This window comes from Phycodurus eques, chromosome 12 (assembly GCF_024500275.1).
Source record: "Phycodurus eques isolate BA_2022a chromosome 12, UOR_Pequ_1.1, whole genome shotgun sequence".
Classification (NCBI taxonomy): domain Eukaryota; kingdom Metazoa; phylum Chordata; class Actinopteri; order Syngnathiformes; family Syngnathidae; genus Phycodurus; species Phycodurus eques.
This window is the reverse complement of record NC_084536.1, coordinates 17,803,505-17,825,525: the sequence shown is the minus strand read 5'-3', so window position 1 is coordinate 17,825,525 and position 22,021 is coordinate 17,803,505. Positions and strand designations below refer to the sequence as shown.

Sequence of the window (22,021 nt, the reverse complement as noted above, 5' to 3'; positions counted from 1 at the left end):
AGTTTATTAGAAGCCAACCGGCAGGAGTGTTTATGAAGTGCGGCTCGGAAAAGATGCGTTCATAAGCACATGCTCGAAATTAAACTCTGACAACATTATCGGTGGGGACCACTAAAGGCATTAAATGGCCATCATGAGACTCCACCTTGGCGTACGTAGCTCAAAACAAGACAGTGATTTTCTGCCCTCGAGAGTTCACTTCCTAGTCTGGACTAATGCAGAAGCAGGTGTCTTGGAGCGAAGCTTTATTTAACATTGACCTTATGTACTACAATGCTGGATCAACCTGCTTCAGACACCAGGAAAAACATTTGAGTCGTGCAAATCGCATGCCAGTACTAAGTCAACTCTTGATCGGCAAGAAACACCTGCTGACACAGTACATCACAAACTACTCCTTTCTCCTTTTAATAAGAAATAAAACCAGCATTCTGTGCAATGGTCATATCCTTGCATTTTCTTGAATACAAAAGATAAAACTATAACTATGCACTCCATTATGCTGCAAAAAAACAATGCACTGCAGACGGACTGGATTTCTTTCCTACTGAGCTCATGAAAGTTGGTTTTCAAAGGATCATAAGACAAAATTGACACTCAAAGTCCATCTATGCCAAGTCAGACCAAAGATACAGGGGCACAACTAAACAGTTTCTAGACAACACACATTATTCAGAAGATGACTCATCTGCAGTGCCATTGTACTGTTCACTTGAGCGCATTACAGTGCAGTCTCCTCCTGTCTGCATTTTCCACAGCGCGGTGCATGGATCGTGTTACCAGGTAAGTTTGTGATGCATCCCTATCATCAGACGATCTGTGATGTGATACGTCAACATGTGCACCTCTACAAAAGCAAACAACAAGCAAACCATAGTTGCTTTATAGCTATTAACTATCAGAGGTAATCAGGATAGAATCCATATCTTGAAAGAATATCTGTGCACAATGTATCCAATGTTATGCACTGCAGCAGCAGAAGCAGCGCTGCCGTCATCATTGTTGACATAACAGTATAGAAACACAAGTAGCAAGAAGTGTGACATCAGATGAATTCGAAAAGTGCAAACAAAAAGTGAGGAGATAAGCTACCTTTACAGGAGAGCTCCGGGTAGCGACGGGCATTTGTCTGACGGCGCTGCCCGGGGGAGACGCCGATATCCCGGCTGCACAGCCCTGCAGCGAGCCCCCGGCCACGGGCTGCCTGCTGCCCGCTCCAGCGCTCCCACGCTGAGGCCGCTGCTTAATGCCGTCCAGGAGGCGAACGAGCAGGATGTTGGCCGGGAGGTCGTCCACTCCGCAGTCCACCAGGATGCGACACTCCGGGCAGCGGAGCTCGTTTCGGGAGCTGACGATGTTCTCCAGGCAGCGTCGGCAGAAGGTGTGCTGACACGGCAGCACCTTGGCCGTGGTGTCCAGGCGCTCCAGGCACACCGAGCACTCCAAGAGATCCAGCAACGACGAAGACTCGTCCATGTCGGCGGAGAGGGTGATCATTTGGGCTTCAGGCTGCGTGGAGACGCGGCGGCGGCGGCGGCGGCGGCGGCGGGGGCTGCTGCTCCTGCTGGTTCTCGTGGCGGATGAACGGACCGCGAGAACAGAACATTCTGGGAGGCGAGCAGACGGGAAGCGGTCGAGGGACGCCCCGCGTGCGTCGTCGTGCACTTTCCTCCCCCGAGTCCTCTCCAGCGTGTTTGTGTGCCTCCCTCGGCTGTGCTGGAGGCGCTGAGGTCACACTCTCATCGCCATCCTCCTCCTCATCATCATCATCCTCATCAGCTATCGCAATTGTGGCGCGTGCGCAAAGCTGAACTGATAAAGACGAACGAGACGACACAACCTGTCAATCAACGCAAACTCAATGACTAAGCACGCAGATTGGGAAGTAATCACAACATCATCGTCAAATTTCTTTCTCCACACATCAATCCGGGCAAAGGGACATTGCCAATTTCATAACATTAAAGTCTAGAGAAAGGGTAAAAGTCCACGTCTGTATCACAAAGAGAAGCGTGTCATAACAGACAGGCCGGCCACAACATTAGGTACACCTGCAAAATGAAAAACAACGCTCCGTTTTGTTATCGTTGTGGTTTAACTTCAGCGTGCTGTAAAACTGCACTGTATCACGTTACAAAAATTCTGTCGTAATTTACCTGTCATTGATGCAGCTCAATCTTGTATCTCTTATGAGTACCTAATGTTATGGTCTAGTGAGTGAAAGTAATCCATGTGAGAAATGGCAAAACTTATTTGTGCGCCTTAGGTTTTCAAACAAATACTGTGCATAATTTTTTTTCTTCTATTACCTGATCGGATGTACTTGCACAGAGGGGCAACGGTGTTCTCTGCGGAATAATTGGCTTTTAGTGCCACCTTCTGGTGAAAATTAAGTGTTTGTTTTGTTTCATTCTGATTGGACTCAGATGGGAAACATCGATAAAGGGTTTTTTAAGTTTTAAAGTTTAATAACGATTAGACCATTGAATAACCACGATTGAGTAATTAACGAACATAGAAATTGAATGGATATTTGCAGGGGGGGCATAAGTGGGAAAAGTGGTGATAATTCTAAAAGGCCCATCACAGACAGGGCCCCAAGGCACCCCCCCCCCCCCCCCCAAAAAAAAAAAAAACTTGCCTGTACCCCTTGATGTTAGCAACATTCACAGCCACTCTCTTTTTATTGAACATCTGCAGTTTTTGTTGTTTTAGCTTGCACAGGTTGCTAAAAATATTGTCATCTCCTAGTACAATATTGGCACCCATAGTGTGTGCGCGTGTGTGTGAGCTATGAATGTAAGCCTATGTTACCTGTCCACCTGTTCAGACCTGCTCCACTCTCACAATCATTCAGTGCCTGTGGGATCAGAAGTGCATGTGCTCATCCTTGTGTGTCAGTATGTGACTTTGCCGGGTGAGAGGTAGGGGGGCTAATTCCCACCCACGATGAAAAGCTCAGGGTAGAGCGCTTATGCAAAAGGTGACAGGTGAGTGTATGTGTGTGCAGAAAATGTCATGGCAATATTTTACTACACAAGAGCACACCAGAAAGTCCCTTGATAAAGACAACTACAATGACGATCTGAAACATGCCTGACTGACTGACTGTTGGTTAATATTGCCATAAAGATGAGTCGATTCAGTCTCAACTGGCTGTCTGTCTAAATAAGAACAACATGACATCAGCTAGGGGAAGATGAGTGACATTCGTGCTGTGGCAACTCCTCCGAGCAGTATTATTTGGCTGAATAAATAAGAATTAACAGATATACTGCACTTGGATATAAGAAGCAGTGGGATGTAAAGGGGGGGCGGGGGGCACACAGGGCGGCATCCACCTTGAGGGGGGTATCTAAACGGGTCAGGGTGGGCATTGAATCCCCCCATCTGACGATTGTTTATCCAGGGTGAACAACTTCAATGCAGCCCCCCCCCCCCCCCCACACACACACACACAAGCACCGTCGACAATAGGTTCTAAAGGTTAAAAACGTCGATCTTTCAATATCACAAAAACCTGACATTCGAATTAAGGTGTGTAGATTTTTACATCCACTATACAGTATATTAGAAGGTGTATCTATTGTGGTGGCTGATGATGTATATAATGGAGGGTGCAAACAAGGTTTAGTTCACATATATGTGCTAAAATGAAATTCTGATTGAAATGCAATGAGATTGTCTGGCACTCAAATGAAGGTCAAGTACTAGAAATCGGGGTCCCACTGCATTAAAGCCACAGGGACGTGTCATTTCTTAAAGCTCTATTTGCAGCCCAGACCAAGACTGTGGAATATTGCAATGTCACAGTCGTTCGTCCACCGAGAATGTGAGTCTGATGTTGTCAAGCCCTGATTTTCAATGCCTCACTCACGAGTGCTGGCAACAAGCCATTCCTCATCTCTCCCAGTCTTTTTCATAGCCACCCAGGTCTTATGGTCAGTATGTTTCATCTGCTTTATATGAATGTCCACACCAAATAATAGAGAACTAACGGTAGAGCGAGAAGTGCTCAAAAGTGATTATTGAATGAAAATCCCCCTCAATCCATTTAAGCAGCAGCGAAGAGTGATAAGAAGCTATTTTGGAGATGCTGAGGTGAAACCGAGGAAAGTCAATTATTTAATACGGATGCTAACATATACATTTACACACATCCATGCTGTACAAATGCTGCAGCCATTAAGTCGTGGAAAGGTTCATTTACAGCTCTATTTATAGGCTTTATTCAATCTATACATCCACACTGACATCATTAAAAATATTCACACAAGCAGCACAAACATGTCCACATATACAAGCATTTGTTGAAACACAAAGTTCTAGTACCACCTTTAATTGGCAAGGTATGAATGCCTGGACTTTTTCCAAGTCCCTACACCGCATGTATGTATTTAGTTTTACTGTGTTGCAATAAAAAAAAACAGCATGCATGGTAGATTAATTGAAAACTCTAAATTGACCGTAGGTGTGAATGTGTGTGCAAATGGTTGTTTGTTGGTATGTGCCCTGCAATTGGGTGGCGACCAGTTCAGGGTGTACTCCGCCTCTCTCGCCCGAAGATAGCTGGGATAGGCTCCAGCACGCCCGTGACCCTAGTGAGGATAAGCGGAACGGAAGAAGTGTGTGTGTTGCAATAAACAAAAGCAATGAGCAGTCCTGATCACTATTAATGCACGGCAACAATTAAAGAAGTTTGACACATGATGTCCTCACCTGACTTTAGCTTCATTTGCAATTTATTCTTTCCCTGATACCAAAATCAGCAACAATACTGCGATTTACTGTGCTTTTATGTCAAATATCATTTAAAAGCAAAGTCACGTGTGTATGTGTTGCATCTAAACCATACAGTACATCCCCTCATTCACCAATGGCCTGAGCTCATGCAAAAGTAGGTTAGCTGATGCGGGAGTTACCATGGGAACCGTCTCTTTCTTCCATGTTATGGAGTAGAGAGTAAACGTGTGAGAATGAAGAAGGCTAACACGGGTGTTAAAAGGTCAAACAGTCTACAGTTGGCGAACTTGCATAAATGGGAGACTTTTATCCAGTTTGAAAAACTAGAGGATGTTTGACCCTGGATAGTGTATGTGGTATAGATGATGGATGGACGGATGGACGGAGAACCTTGTGTATTTGTTGACTGCAAAGTCCTGTCGATGTTTGCAGATGAAAGCCAACATTTTTATGTTATTTCCATTAATCATTTATGGTTTCAAATTTACATTTTGCCCTTTGTTTTTATATTTGAAAAAGGATTACATATTTTTTTGTACATCCCATGGTAAAAATAAAACATGAGGCTGCATAGGTTTTTGATGATTGCATTGCAAAATAGACTAACTTCATTATAGCGAGCAGTAAATGAGGCATGCCGTTCTCATTGAGCCACACTTTGATATGTGGCAATGGCAGTTAAGAACAACATTCTAATGCAGGTACTATGTAGTCATTCCTTAACTCTGCCCCCAACACAAATAAAAGCAGATTAAAGCAATCCACACAAACTTTGTTTTAAAATCTCGACGCATTTCAGCATTTCGTGTATAAACGCAGCCTACCTTTTCAGAGGTGTCCAACTCATTTTTGTCGTGGGCCACATTGTAGTTATGGTTTCCCTCATAGGGCCATTGTGACTGTAAAACCATATAAATGCCTCTTCATAGTATTACATATACACAACAAATGAATGGATAATGAGTTTTGAAATCAGAAGTCAAGCATAACAGTTTGTTCAACTGTTAAAGTTATTGTAAAAAAAGGCATTGGTAACAAATTTTTTTGCAACATCTCAGTAATTATTTACTACATATGGCGATTAGAAATTTTGGTACAGAAGAACCATGGAAGTTGATGCAAATGATTTGCTTTCGTGGGCCACATAAAATCATGTGGCAGGGCGGATCTGGCCCCGGGCCTTGAGTTTGACACACCTTTAAAATAATTGATTTTTTTTTTTTTTTTTTTTTTTTTGCAGAGAGGATACTTATGACTTAAATATGTTTCTGTTTTGTTTGTTTATAAACATATTTACTGATATATACTGTACATGGCACATAAGTGGTGTTGCACATGTTGAGGAAGCTCACAGTTCAAATCTGGATAAAAATATGTATTCGTAACCTATTTGTGAACATTTTCCATTGCACTGTACCGACTCGGCTGAATGCAGCTCTACTTGCTATTTAACGCATTTCCATTGGCACAACCAGGTACTACGATGTAATAGTTCTCCTACTTTGTCATACTGGGTTCCAAGTTTGCCAAGCAGGTACCAACTCAACAAAACGTTCCACTATTGCACAACTCCTCTGGGCAGCTTTATTCTGCTTAATATGACACTGGCATGAAAACAGGTGCTCAGAACATTTGGAGAGCTTCTCCGATTCCATGCAAACTATTGCCCATCTCCACTCAATCTCCTTCATCTTAATGTGTTGCTTTTAATCAATTTGTTGAACAAATGCTTTATTGGCGTTAATTATGCTCCATTGTATGTTAAAATAACCAATAAACATCCCTCATCTTATCACATTTAATCTTATTAAGTTGTACTGTGGCCCATTTATCTCTTGTACCATCCATCATACTGAATACAGATTTGTGGCAGTGTACATTTGTTGTTTTCATTGTATCGCATTACTCTTCTTGTTTATCATTTCCTCATCCTGTATTTACCCTCTCATCTCATCTAATCTCTTCCCCTCTCCACCTCTTTTTTTCCTGTCAGGAAGCCCCTGGCTCAACATAAATGACAAGCTGAAAGAGGATGTAAAGAACCAAAGATAAAGTGAAAACCTAATAGGTTTGTAAGTGAGGGATGGCAACTGAAAGAGGAAAAGAACAGGTGGAAGAAGAAGGAGCGGATGACCACCAAAGAGTAAGGATAAGACGCAAGGAGACAAGAATATGGTCAGAGAGAAACACAACGAGACGGCGAGCGTAAAGTAATTACAGGACTCCCTGAGTTTTCAAAGCACCTCTTTTATCTCACCCTTCCTGTGGCGGAGAAGACGAGCAGTAGTGGAAAGGAAAGAGGGGAGATGAAGACCAAGCTTCGGTCCTATTGACACACATGTATTCAGTCATCGCCTGTGTGTATGGAGCGAGAGAAAGAGATTTAGGAGTATTCCTGTCACATGCGAGAGGAAAACCTTCAATTACTCTCATCAAACTGCCCAGTCAGGCTCATTCTCAAATTTGATTTGGGTATGTACTGTGTTTCTATGCATTGAGCCTTTATATCATGCTGCAAAGAAAATCAATTCCATAGAGAGATCCAGTGATAGAGATGAAAGGAAGACCATTGACCAGGTATTATTTTGATTTGTATTTAATTTTGTGAATTGATATGGGTATGGAAGTACGTAGTATTAAAATGTGTGTCTTTAGTACTACTGCACCATATGTAACAATGTAAAAATGGCACTGAAATTTAAGTCTTCAATTTGTGGTTCATTATTATAATGAAATCCAAGCTTCCTGCTGAAACCTGAACTGGAGGAGCAAATGTTGACAGGATTACTGCTGGCAGCTTTTCTGGGAGCAGAGAGACCCCTCAGGTTTAAGTTTCACCGTGTCCTAAAAATCTCCAAATCACAAAGTTTTAGTGCCAATTGTGAAGGAAAAAGTTGAATTCTCAGGCTACAGAGGATTTTGTAAGTTGACAAGTGATGTGCATGCATGGTTTGACTATACACAGACTGTAACTACTTGCATAAATGAATCACATCATCAGAATCAGAATCAGAATCAGAATCATCTTTATTGGCCAAGTATGTCCAAAACACACAAGGCATTTGTCTCCGGTAGTTGGAGCCGCTCTAGTACAACAGACAGTCAATTTACAGAACACTTTGGAGACATAAAGACATTGACAAAAAACAATTGTGCAAAAAGATGCAGAGTCCTCTAGCACTTAGAGCAGTTCGAATGACTAATATTGCAGTAGACCGGTGCAATGACCATTGTGCAAAGGGCGCTGAGACTTCAAGGAGTGTATGCAGTTTCAAGTGACGAGTAGTGTGATCATCTGGGACACTGATGGTTGTGCAAATGTTACAGATACTCCTCAATCAGTGTGCAAATGGAGCAGATGCTACTCTGGCATGAGTGGCCAGTATATGCAAATAGTGCAGCATGGCGAGACAACTACAGTGAGTGCACGAGTAATACATAATTGGCCCCACAGAAATGTGACAACGAACTCAAGTCAAAAAATTTCCAGCTTGTTGTAATGGAATTATAGGTTAGGTGTTTAAGAAGTTGATCGCAAGAGGGAAGAAGCTGTTGGAATGTCTACTAGTTCTAGTTTGCGTTGATCGGTAGCGCCTACCTGAGGGAAGGAGCCGGAAGAGCCGGTGACCGGGGTGCAGACGGTCCGAGAGGATTTTGCACGCCCTTGTCTTAGTTCTGGCAGCGTGCAAGTCCTCAATGGTGGGTAGGGGGGTACCGACAATCCTTTCAGCAGTTTTGATTGTCCGTTGCAGTCGGAGTTTGTCCTTTTTTGTAGCAGCACCAAACCAGACTGTGATGGAAGAACACAGGACCGATTCGATGACCCCTGTGTAGAACTGTCTCAGCAGCTCCGGTGGCAGGCCGTGCTTTCTCAGAAGCCGCAGGAAGTACATCCTCTGCTGGGCCTTTTTGAGGACGGAGTCGTTGTTGGTCGCCCACTTCAGGTCCTGAGAGATTGTAATTCCCAGGAACTTGAAGGTCTCGACGGTTGACACAAGGCAGCTGGACAACGTGAGAGGCAGCTGTGGCGAAGGATGCCTCCTGAAGTCCACGATCATCTCTACCGTCTTGAGAGTGTTCAGCTCCAGGTTGTGTCGGCCGCACCACAGCTCCAGCCGCTCCGCTTCCTGTCGATATGCAGACTCGTCACCGTCCTTGATGAGGCCGATGACAGTGGTGTCATCTGCAAACTTCAGCAGCTTGACAGTCGGGTTCGCTGAGGTGCAGTCGTTCGTTTAGAGAGAGAAGAGCAGCGGAGAGAGGACACAACCTTGGGGCGCCCCAGTGCTGATGCTGCGTGTGGATGAGGTGGCCTCCCCCAGCCTGACCTGCTGTGTCCTGCCCGTCAGAAAGCTGTAAATCCACTGGCAGATGGCAGGTGAGACGCTGAGCTGGAGAAGCTTGGTTGAAAGGAGTTGAGGGATGATGGTGTTGAACGCTGAGCTGAAGTCCACGAACAGGATCCTCGCGTAGGTGCTAACCTCTAGTACACCGTACTGCCTCTAACATGCAAAACAAAAAAAACGCAAGGCCGAAGAAAGCGAGACGTCAAAGTCCAAAGTAAGCCATGTCGATTGCATTCTTCAGTGTGAGAGGCATTGGCCACTGCGAGTTCTGCCACATGGCCAAACTATCGAGTGACACGTCCACAAAGAGATCCTGCGGGGTTTGCTTCATTAAGAGCTTCACTGTGACAACACAATTGTTCACAATGCCCTGAGCATCCGACAATTCCTGGCCGAGAAGAATACAATACTGATACAGTGTTATATTTAAACCTGTTTATTTAGCAACTTGGGGGGGAGGGCGCTCCCGTGACCCATCAGGACGTGATGGGTCACGGGAGGCAAAACTGCTAGTGAGAATTTTGGTGTTACCTGTAGGGTCCAGGAGGCTACAAGTGCCTACTAGTTGGGCCTAGTACTGTAGGTAGTGCAACACAGTTGTTTACTAATAAGGGTTACGAGTAACTAACCAGTCGGCCAGTGTCGCCAAGGCTTTCAATATTACTACCACCTATTTATGGACAGTAGAGGGCACACTCGAGTCATGACCTGCAGCTACGCTCATTCCTGCTAGTTTACCTGCACGTATCCGTCTCAGGGGGGAGAAACATGCCCACTTTTTTCCCGTTAAGGAGGAGCCTGCAGACACGCGTAACATGCACACTAAGAAAAAAAAATCAGGCTGACACTCAGATTCAGCTGCTTGGAGTGAAGCATTCATATAGTCAGTCAGTCCCGCAGTGATGCTGATCACAGGTTGATCCTGCTCAGAACGGACAAGGACTGACAGCTGATCCATTAGTGCAACATCCTCGGAGAAAGGAGACTGGCGTGCCCCTTACCTCTCGAGAGGACTGCAGGTAGGACGTCTGAGAAGCTGTGGAATGCTGGGACAGATTTCTGCAAGACTTGGGGAAATTCCTGAGCAGTGCTCATCCATTGCTTAGCTTTCATTTTTACGTTTGGCTTTAACGATAACAGGCAATGTGGAAATCAAAGTATCTTTGTCACGTTTGTCAGTTTAGTTTTTGGTTAATGAATCGCTCCATCAATGAGATAACATTGTTGTATTTGACTGGTGGACGTGCACTAGCCAAACATATGCAATGCAGATGTTAAGTTTGCCTGCCAAGTGCATAACATTGGAGAAATGCTGCTTTATTTGCATGGATGACATGCACATCCCTAAACAGACAGTGTTTTATGCTTGAAAGGTTGGTGCCAAGGTTTATGTTGGTGCCAAGCTTTCAGCCTAAGCTAACAATCAATTTAGTTTGCTTTATCATGGGCTTGATAATCTGTAATGCTCTGCTTCATAACAAGGCTGTCTTTATGTTGTTGTGAGTGGCTTCGCTATCAACTCATTTCATCCATCCATCCATCCATTTTCTGAGCCGCTTCTCCTCACTAGGGTCGCGGGCGTGCTGGAGCCTATCCCAGCTGTCATCGTGCAGGAGGCAGGGTACACCCTGAACTGGTTGCCAGCCAATCGCAGGGCCAACATATTTCAATGGCCCCTAATTAGTAACACCATTCCACGGGTGATTGCTTGTGTATGAGAATGTATTTTGGGGGCTATGTGTGCGGTTGTGAGCGTGCACACCTTCTGCCTGTCTGCATAATTGTTTTCTTGGTGCCGCCTGACTGTCCCGGGGCCCCCAGGGGAAGTCCTGCCCGCAGACAGGCAGCTCGGCCTGGGTGGGGACAAGCCGGGTCCTGCCGAGCTTCTGAAGTCTGCTGGCTGACTTTGAACTGCAGCTGCTGGAGGTGGAAATCTATCTGTCCCTCCCACCCCCCCCACACACATACAGCCCCCCAAACCTCCCCTGTTGCCATCAAGTCTTTCATGTTCACAGGTAGAAAGGCTAAAGAGGAACCCAGAAGAGGACGGGGATGTAATCTTCAAAAGACATACCTTTGAGGCTTAAAGGGGTAGTAGCATAGAAAAAAAAAAACAGAGCATAAAGTCTCGTTCTCTCAAACTTGACTGAATTGAATACATAAATAGTTTAGTCACTCACCACTGTTGCTTTACACAAAATCCACATAATAACCCTGTTTAGTGGATCCGTGTGTTTCCTTGTGAAATATTGAGGTGATTTATGTTTAAATGTCACAGCTGATTCTCATCCAAAACGCATAACCACAGTGAAATTTGTAGAGCTCCAGGGGCCCATTTGTTCATGTGTTACACATTTAAGACAGAATGAACTGCATTGATCAGCATTATATGTGGAAGTAAGGTTAATTCAGCTCATTTGTTTAGTATCGCTTGAATTTAATTTAAAACACAACAGTGGCTTTTCTGGTGGGTAGAATCCTACAAATGTTCAACTTTCCCATAATCAACAAGCTCATTCAGTTTATTTGTAGTACTCCACTAAATGCATGTCAAATATATATATACAATTCCATGGAGCTAGTACTGGTTGGTCTTGTCTTCTATTGCCACTTTGCTCCCCAAGAGGCAATACTGAGTCTTGTCAAGAATTGAGCGGTCACTCATGTGTTAATATACACCCGTTTGTATAATGTATTCCATGTATGCAAATACCGTGGACCCCCACATACTGGCAGTTTGGCACCTTTTTTTAAATATTTTTTTTCATTTTTTTCAAAGCTTTAGTTCTTTTTTGGGAGGGACATTTGTTGCTATATATATATATATATATACAGAAAGTATAAACATTTCCGTTCTAGAAATTTAAATTAATATGTTTGTGTGTCGGTGAGGTGTGTATTTAAGCTTCCCAAACTACCATAGTAAAAAATAATTTCCAAATTTGGGATCAAACCATTGTTTGGGTAATTTTCAACCCCCAAACATAAAGTCCCATCTCTTTCTATGACAGCTTGTATGTTACTTTGTATCATATTAATATTATAATATTATCCATCCATCCATCCATCCATTTTCTGAGCCGCTTCTCCTCACTAGGGTCGCGGGCGTGCTGGAGCCTATCCCGGCTATCATCGGGCAGGAGGCGGGGTACACCCTGAACTGGTTGCCAGCCAATCGCAGGGCACATACAAACAAACAACCATTCACACTCACATTCACACCTACGGGCAATTTAGAGTTGTCAATTAACCTACCATGCATGTTTTTGGGATGTGGGAGGAAACCAGAGTGCCCGGAGAAAACCCACGCAGGCACGGAGAGAACATGCAAACTCCACACAGGCGGGGCCGGGGATTGAACCCCGCACCTCAGAACTGTGAGGCACACGCTCTAACCAGTCGGTCACCGTGTTGCCATTATAATATTAGAATATATATAATATTGCACTGATTCCGAAATATGTAAATAGTAACGTTAATTCGCTTACTTACAAATCCATGCAAAGTCGGTGATGCCCGATGGTGTGGGCATTTCGGAACAGTAGCTGCATCTTCTCCAACTCAGATGTCTTTAATAAGGTGGGGCTTTTCCCAGCAAGGTTCTCTTCGACACGACTTGTCTTGGCAGATTTCATTCTTACCCTCGCTTGAAGGCTACAGGAACTCTGGTGGTCTTTTACTGCCTCGACCTTAAAATTACTTGTTCCTACCACAAAATTGTTTGTTTTATTGTTGCCTGTGGTGTACATGCTGCAATCCCGACAAAACATATAACCGCATTTTTCTGATCAAGCTCAACCCATTCACATCCTGTCAGCCATTTGGCATTGAACTTTCTTCTTTTTGTTTCACACAGTTTTTCGGTATACTCATCATCCCCATTCATTTCTTCTTCTTCTACTTCTCCTCAGTTGCTTTCCATGGTAACTCACACTGAAATCTAGGCTTGCCTTGCACCCAGCCAATGCACTTTATGCATCTGTGACCGGAGGCGTTCCTGCCTGGGATTGTACCCCAAACCGCCTAAGTGGGAGTCGAGTGTGACCCCCCATCAGGAACGCCACTAGTAAGTTAGGCTAGTTAGTTTTCGTTGCTACCCGCCAAAATAAATTTTAACCCGCATTTGGTGGCTTGGCAGGTGTTAATTTAGCACCATGGCTGTGTTGCATGGCAAGGATGTCACCACACTATTAACGTAGCTAACTTTGCTGACGTAGTCACCCCGCCGGTGCAAAAGTAACTTTATTGCTCGGCAGAAACATGGTTTATGGTTTTAGCCCTGACACGCTTCCAATAGACAGTGGAACATATAAAGTCGAACGGTACACTAATTGAACGGTTCGGAATCTGAGCAACATTTATTGGATTTAAAAAAATATAAATATATATTTGTTGCAGTAATACACAGTGTCGTATTATGAAGTGATGGCATTCACAAATGTGCTGAGCCGAGTGAGAATGGGGCAGCAAGGGACAGGGGAGAAACGGGTGCTTGCGCTTAGGCACGGTACAAAAGAACTGGCACAGTGTTCGATTGATTATACAAGTGCTTTTGGATTTGTGTGTGTGTGCGTGTGGGAGTGCGTGTGGGTGCGTGTGTGCATGCGTGCGTTCGTGTGTGTGTATATGTCTATGTTTTTAAATATGTATTCAAATGGCACAACTAAAGGGTACCAGTGATGGCAAAGAGAAAACTATTTTATGATGGCCATAGAACTGTAAATAGAAAGCAGTAGTGTAAAGTACACACATTTCTGTCCTGGCTACTAAATATAATATGGCTAAAGCAACAATGAATGATGAATGTTTTTCACATCCCTCAGTCAGCGTCAAAGTTGAGAACTTCCTCTGAATTAGTTCTTATAAGAAAAAAAATATTCTAAAGCCGAACAATTCAGAGGCCATCCAGCATCAGAGAACAGATTGTGTTTGACTTTTTGTGAGACGTTCCAGTGTTCAGTAAATGAAAGCAACCTGTTGTCATAATTAAGACTTCACTACTCTCATAAAAATGATTCAAGCCCTTCTTTCATGCAACATATTTATTTTTTGTTTAATTTTCTAAAACAAATATAATTAACAACTTATACATGTACTTCTTGTTAAGATGACGTAATACTTTCACTTTGACATTCATGAACTTAAAACAAATGTGTTTCTTTTGAAATTGGAATTGGGACCGCCCATTGCAACGCTCGGACACTTGTTCCTTGCGCTCTCAGCTTTCTTTCTTTATCGACATTCGACAATTTGTGGTGGTGGTGCTGCGGAGAAAGACAGCTGTAAATTCCCTCCCTGGTGAGTACTGATTGTTTTTATTTAATTGTTTTTAAATAACCTTTCCCAAAAGACCGCGAAGACAGTCAGCGTAGTTGGGCAGGCATTATGGGCTAGCTAGCTAGCTATGCTAGGTTTAACTGCTCAGATGGCCTACACTAGAATGGAGTTTGAGTCGGACTACTCGTGTTTGTAGTTCCCCTAACTAGTGTTTTAACCGCAGAACGTGTTCTGGAAAAAAAAGTGTACACGTACGTACGGAAGCTACGAACGTGAATTATTAACTAATAATTTGTTTTGGCAGACGCCCCCTCCGCATAGCGCCCCACCTCCCACCCCCACCACTCGTGGATTCTGTTGAATGTATGTATGAATTGAAAGTTCAGCGACGTTTGTGCTTTATTCACTTACCAAAAAAAGCTGTATGAATGCAAGGCGGGTCATTTATGGGGCATTTACAATCCAGTTTATTGGTAAAACACCAAAGGGTAGCTAAATTGCCCATTGAGAGACGAGGAGCACCTGGCACGTGACCTTCATCCCTCCTCACTCCCTTTTTTTCCTTCTGCAAGCGAATCAAGTTGGGCGAAAGCATTTAAGAGTTTTTGACCAAGTGTTGTGCGTACATTAAAGTGGGTCCAGTACTTATTGTTTAGATTAACTATTATTGGATTTAAAAAAATATAAATATATATTTGTTGCAGTAATACACAGTGTCGTATTATGAAGTGATGGCATTCACAAATGTGCTGAGCCGAGTGAGAATGGGGCAGCAAGGGACAGGGGGCCACTATTTTGGCCATAACAACTAATAAACCGTTGCTTTATACAGCTGTATGTAATTTTGTATGTGGATTTCTGTTTGTTGTCCCCCGTGTGTTGCATTTTAATAAATTGTTTTCTGTGTTTGTGTTGTTGTTCAGCCTGCGGTAGCTAAGGAAGGAAGGAAGGAAGGAAGGAACATCACCACCACAGTCATAAAGATTTACACAATCCGAAAAAATGGACATGAAGAGCCAGAGGATGTGGGAATTGTGATCGAGGGCATTAAAGTCCGCAACAACGCTGGCAGTGTCATCATGGTGTTGATCATGCTGTTTGGGCTCATCAGGGCACTTCAGCTAGTCTTTCCAGAAAACCTGAAGTACATCTCTTGAGTTTTTCCAGATCATCATTATGAATTTAGATGGACCCAAGCTAAATGCAAAGGTACAGCAGCTGAAAATCGAACTTTTTTTCATAAGGGACAGTCAAGGGTGTGTGCTCACAGTCCACGACTGTCATTGAAGATGCTTTTCTAGTACTTAAAATGTGTTAATTCATGATGCACTAGCCCTTTATACAACTACAAATAAACTTAAATATGTAAGCATGTAAAGTTCAAAATGCATTTCCAAAGAATGTAGTTTTAGTTTGTGAGTTTCAATAAAAACACATTTACCAGATTTCATATTGTGTGAAATAAATTGTGGGGAGGGGTAAACGGTAAAATAATTTATTTTAGACTAATTATAGTAATTTGAGTTGGACTGATGTGAATCAATTTAGGCCACTTAATGTACGTATTTACATTGGTTGTATTTGATGAAAATTGGTTTGGCTGACTCAATTATATCCCATTACATGGAACTACTAAGTTTGAGTTGGACTTACACAAATAAAATGGAAGGAAAACCTGCCCAAAATTTGTGTTCATCCAATGAGTCATTTTTTAAAAATTGTATTTCACTTCACTTCATAAAGAGAATTTCTATTGGGACTCATGTGAGAGCACTTTCGTATTCATCTCCTTGTCGTCTGAAAAATACTAAACTCTTCAAAGGCTCCTTCAGTGGATCTGCAGGAAATTATTTGACCATGCTGCTCTCCTACATCACGTTTGTTAAAATTGACCAGTTTTAATCTAATCATGCGAATAAATAAAAAGCAGAGAGATGCCGCTTGGAAAAAAAAAAAAGGCAAACAGTGACAGTCTGAAAAAGATACTGAGTCTCCAGATTATTGGTGGGAGGCGAGTTCTTCGAGTGGGTTAGCCGCAGCTGTGGAGCCTCAAGCGTCATGATTTGTTGTCACCAAGTCACTACTGGGTCATTTTGCTTTACTCATCTGATTCCTATGTTGCCTTGAAAGTTAGGTGAGGGCATGGTCGTTTTTTTATTCCGTTTGTCTCAGGAGAAAATTTAACATTAGCTGAGAAGAAGGAGAGAAAAAAAACATTGGCATGAATCTTACTGTTAGCCTTAAAATTCGCTCAAATAGCGAATTGTGTTTTGAAGAATTCTCTGACCTCCCAACAGCTTCCATCCATCATGTCATCATCTATCAAATTTATGCAACCACAGGCATCACTGCCATAGTGCTCAGATTTGTCAAGGAAACTGCAACTCCAATTTAAAACTTTTTTACTCGACTATAAGGTCTTATTCATCACCTGCGGCCTCACAATAAATCCACCCACTCACTGATGTAAGATCTTTGAGGCAGTGTGTCTCATGCATTCTTAAATGATGTTCTGATTTTTTTGTAGACAGACGGCCAAAATGCTTTAGCTGCAGGACAGTTCAACAAGGAATACAAATGCATTCCAGGCTGCAGATTAATCTTCCCACTTACAGCCACGACAAAATAAACAGAGACAAGTCAGACAGACAAGAGGGAGACATTGTGGCCCTGCAAATCTAAAGAGAAGCAAACAAGGTATCAGGAAGAGGACTCGATGAAAGACACATCACCAGTAGGCAAATCATCAAAGAGAAAAGACTTGACGGTGTGCATGTGATTGTGCCTTCTTTCATGTGAGTTTGTTTTTACTCCGCTCTGAGTGGGAAGTTGGCACTTAGTCTGTAATTAAAGCAATCAAAAGATGAAGAGAGATGAGGAAATGTATGCATCTGTGTATGCATTTCCTCGCATAACACACATCACACAGATGAGCTTGTGTCTTTTACTCAGAGGTGTGTAGAGTAGGCAGAAAGCGAGAGTAATGTGACTTGAGAATAATATGGCTGAAGTAAAAAGTACTCCTCCAAATAATTAGTTGAATAAGTACTCAGTGGAAAAAAATACTTGTCGTAAGTGGTGAGCAACATTTTTAGATTGTCGACATGTTAGATTTGAACTAAATCTAACAGAAAGTCTAAAGGTAAAGTTGAATGCGGCTGAAGTCGTACAGTTCAGAATTCAGCTGAACTCTTAAGCCACACAAAAATTCATGTCATGTATGACGTCAACGAAAGGCTTGTCAAATGTTAAGAAAGGAATAATGTTTTATTGCTTCTATGTTCTACAGTGGTTAACTTGTGTGTGACAGTTATGTACTGTATGTCAAAAAGCGCATTTGCAAAGCGCCATCATCATTAAAGTTAATTTTTTCAATATGATCAGTGGTTAACTTATTTTTAGAATATGACAATTAAGAATATGACCTATAGGGAAAACTGTCTCAGCAAACGAAGCGGTGATCAATCAGCATCCTGGAACTGATTGTGTTCACCTTTAGAGGTTCCGATGTATTTAAACTAACCTCGAACGTTTGAGGTGTCCCAATTGTGCAGCACATTAACTTACAACCATGATTTTGTAGTGGTATTTGAGGAAAGTGGTATTTTGCAAGGAAATGAGGTCCAGCTGTTGTTTGACATTTGCTTCTGCTTGCAAAGCTGGAAATCCCTTAACGTGTGTGTTTATTTTCACGTCCAGCTTAAATGCTGACGATGTTGCTAATGAGCTGTGTTCATCTTCGGGCTCATTTAGCTCCTGACATTCTTGATGGGTGCTCTGTTCAATGTCCACGGAAGATTTGTATAACTAGAAAAGTGCTATACTAGAACTGCAATTAAATTGCTGTCACCAAAACAAAATGTCAAATAAAAAATGTAACAGCAATACAATCCCCATAAACCATTACTTATATGCTCTCTTGGGTCTGTGAGAACAATAAGAATCACTTAAGAGGAATTTGCATCAACAATTCTGACTACGTTTACACCAGATTGTTCTCGTGATCCAATTTCCGAGTTTGGTTTCCATATTCGGATAAGCACATGGCAGTACCATAACCCTGACCCTGTACACATACAGGCGCAAATATAAAAACACACTACCTACCAGTAATATTTGGGTAAATATCCACTAAAATGTTTCACCTCAACCAGACACTTTTGTAGCAATTCTGTCTGGATATTTTCAGTTCTTCTTTGTATTGGTTGGTTTTCACAAATGTTTCAATAAGATTTATGTTATGGGCATTGGGAAGGCCATTTTATCCATATAAATACTAGTTTTGACGAGTGTTTGTGAATATCGTTCGAGTTTCAGCCATCTAGCTGTAGATTTGAGTAAATCTGAGAAAAAAAAATGGTTTGAGGAAGACCTGAGACCTGAATCCAGGCTCAGTCCGTGACGATGCTATAACAATATTGCTTTGTTTCATGATGTTACCTATGATCTTGTCTTGACAAACGTATTATCAATTTCAATACTACTTTGGAGCAGAGCAGTGTCAAATAATGGCTCACCTTTCCCGACAAAATGCATGCATGTCTTTAACAAATGGGGGTGAAGTGCTATGTATTAGTGTTATTATTGATTATTTATGTTGGAATATGCTTCTTTTACCCACCAACATACCAGAACGAAATTCCTACTTGACAATAAACTTGTTTGTAATGATAATCATTACCTACAATGATCCGCTGCCTGACAACTTTTAAAACCTACTTTAGGGCCAACTGCAAAGGTGAAAGCAGTTGACGTTTGAGTGACAGATGGACGGCCAACCCTCTATTTATTGTCTTTAGCTGGCTCCCCATCCTAGAGACAAAATGCCAGCAGCCCATTCCTCCTGGCTGATTAGTTAGGAGTGTCCCTCACTTTCCATCACTTTGATGTGTCGTGGCCAAATAACAACAATTGCACATTCTGTACTGCCATTGAAAGCCAGATGCTTAGTAACATTTAGGGATGATTGTCTTCATGGAATATTATTAGACTAAATCACTGTTTCTCTAATAATTATAGCTTATGAAGGCAGTTATCACTGTCAACTAAACCTAGTGATAACTACAGTCACTAGAAGTAAAATGAAGCACGTTGTTATGAAAGATTATGGAAACCAGGTGGAGTACAGGTTGATGCTCGATGCTGTTGTCTCTCATCTCAGCCCACTGAATGTACAGTGGATTTATATAGTTGATTTATTATCTGCTGTTAAACCTGTGCATAAGATTGATTGACGTTAATTTGTGCACATGCTGCACAGATGTGAGGGCACAATGAAGAGGAAAGTTGGAACTGTGATGTCAGTTTTGGAAAAAAAAGTCTGGAAATGATCTACACGGTATGTCATAGATGGAGAAACACATCGAATCATAATGTTAAGTCACAATAACCTTTTATTCTGCTGTCAAGGCTCCAAAGTCAGAGGGCTTGATATACATCATGTGCTAGTTATTTGGCTGAAAAAACATATAAAACATAATTAGATTTGATGGGTTGAGTCATGAAAATAAGTTAATTGTCTTCTTTCTGGCTACAGAACTCCGTGGTGGATATGGAGAATTGATTAATGTTGGAAGTAGCACTTTGAAAGACTAAGTGGCTGGCAGGTTCCCGATCTTCTTACCAAATTTGATGCCTGTTGACCAATCATAATTACAACCAAACAACTTGATGCTATTATCAAGTAAAGAAGAAATGCCACGTAACACTACTTCATAGATGCACTATGAAAAGACAAGGCGTATGCAAAAAAGGGACCATTTCAATGGGAGACAGGAGGTCCAAATAAAATTTCCACATGCTGTTAATTGAGTTGACATAGGAAATCAGTAAATAAAAAACAAAACTACGATAGGATACTTTTTGCCCTTTGTTCTCTTTTTAGAGATGTGTATGTGGAGATGGTTTCCTTGGATAACTTGCAGACTGATAGTAAAAAAGCTTAAAGAGCCTAACCCAAAATCTTACAACAATTGTTTTTGTTTTGAAAAACACATTTCATTAAATCCAATCACTTAACTCACCAAGGCAGGACTATGTTTCATCCAATAGATGGTCACAAAAACAAAAACAGACCTTTTTGACCACAATATTTGACCTTTATTTGAACAGACAGGCGAGATAAGGGGGGTATTTCTGCTACTTATTTGGTTGTATTTGTATTGTGGCCATCACCTACCCTAGATAACCTAAATCCAGAAGACTGAATATTCATTGTGTGCCTACCAAATATTCACATGTATAACAAACCGATACCTTTTGTACCCTTCCCCTAAATACCGTATATTACCACCCAGACAGTGTTAAATTTCATGCCTTACCCAGCACTTTAAATTGACACATTTAGCTTCAACTTTCACAATGCCTATGTTTGGTTGAGGCCCTACAATTGTGCCAGGACGACCTGGTAATGACACACCTAAAAACAGAGGCGATATTTAGCTAAGCTTATGCGGTCGTTGGAAGATGAATAACCTCAGGGCCTAACTTTCATCCCAGACCTGCCTCGACACACAGAGATAAGGTTTGGGGAGATGAGGTGAGGGTTGAAAGAGGTAGTAAGGCTTGTCAAGAGACACAGAGAGTGTCTTCAAACACTGCTGTTACTGTATGTGTGCTTGTGTGTCAGATTAACTCCATAATGATTTGCCTTCAGGGGCTTCATGCACATTTGTCAGTTCTTCATTTCCTGCTATCCAGCCTTTTATCTCATCAGCAGCGATCCACACATTTACAGACACTCACACACAAAGTCACACAGACTGAAACCGGTTGTGGCCTGACCACAAGGACTGCCCTCAAAGACCAACTCTTATGGACTTTATATATATATTGTGTGTGTGTGTGTGTGTGTGTGTGTGTAGTCAGTGATTATGGAGGATCGAACCAAACAGCTCAGGAGAATTAGCCATCAGTGAGGATCACATTTTTCGCGAAGACGAGTGAAATCTTAGGATGGAAATTTGGAACTGAACAAATATGTTGAACTGAAAAGAGAAAACTCAGGTTTTTGTAATCACAACTTACAATTCTATTTGATGCTTCAGGCAATACGAGGTGCATTTTAAGTTCAGTTGATCCAGTTTACAGTCTACTGTAGAAGAGAGGGACAAGACACAGCAGGTGAAATAAGTATTTAACACGTCACCATTTTTCTCACTAAATATATTTCCAAAGGTGCTATTGACATGAAAATTTTACAAATAAGATCAGAAATTAAGTTGTGTGTAAAAATGTGAAATAACACAGGGAAAAAGTATTTTTCCATATAGTATCCATATTTTATTTCACCTCGTGTTAGTGTTCCAGCATTTCACTCACTAATTGATACATCAAACCTTCCTGTTTACTCTCTTGTCCACATTTGCGCACAGGCTTTGTAGACAAATGTATCAACTGATTCGGACCAGAGGGGAAAAAAAACGTGAACGCAAACCATTTAGGACAAGTTTGTGTTTCCATTTTTGTGGAAAACGTTTGGAGAAAGTTTTTTTGTTTCAGAAAGACTCTGACCCGGCATATAAAGGAAGGTAAATAAATCTGTCCTACGGATGAGTTTTGGTGAGCCCTGACCTTTAAAAGTTCCATCCATCCACCTTCTGTACCGCTTATCCTCACTAGGGTTGCGAGCGTGCTGGAGCCTCTCCCAGCTATCT

At 42.1% G+C, this 22,021-nt stretch overlaps 2 protein-coding genes across 3 annotated transcripts in view; one reads left to right on the top strand and one right to left on the bottom strand.

Annotated features, from left to right (window-relative positions):
- The window catches only part of LOC133410994 (E3 ubiquitin-protein ligase SH3RF3-like), a 95,074-nt gene extending 93,360 nt beyond the window's left edge, over positions 1 to 1,714 (bottom strand). For both annotated transcript variants that reach the window (XM_061692762.1, XM_061692763.1), the window contains exon 1: positions 1,093 to 1,714. In XM_061692762.1, the coding sequence (XP_061548746.1) occupies positions 1,093 to 1,497 (405 nt within the window). In that variant the 5' untranslated portion in view covers positions 1,498 to 1,714. The remainder of the gene's footprint in view (positions 1 to 1,092) is intronic.
- Positions 1,715 to 9,956: 8,242 nt separating this feature from the next.
- Positions 9,957 to 22,021, top strand: part of edar (ectodysplasin A receptor) — a 34,084-nt gene continuing 22,019 nt past the window's right edge. The window contains exon 1 of the mRNA XM_061691974.1: positions 9,957 to 10,108. The gene's annotated coding sequence lies outside the window, so the exon portion shown is untranslated. The remainder of the gene's footprint in view (positions 10,109 to 22,021) is intronic.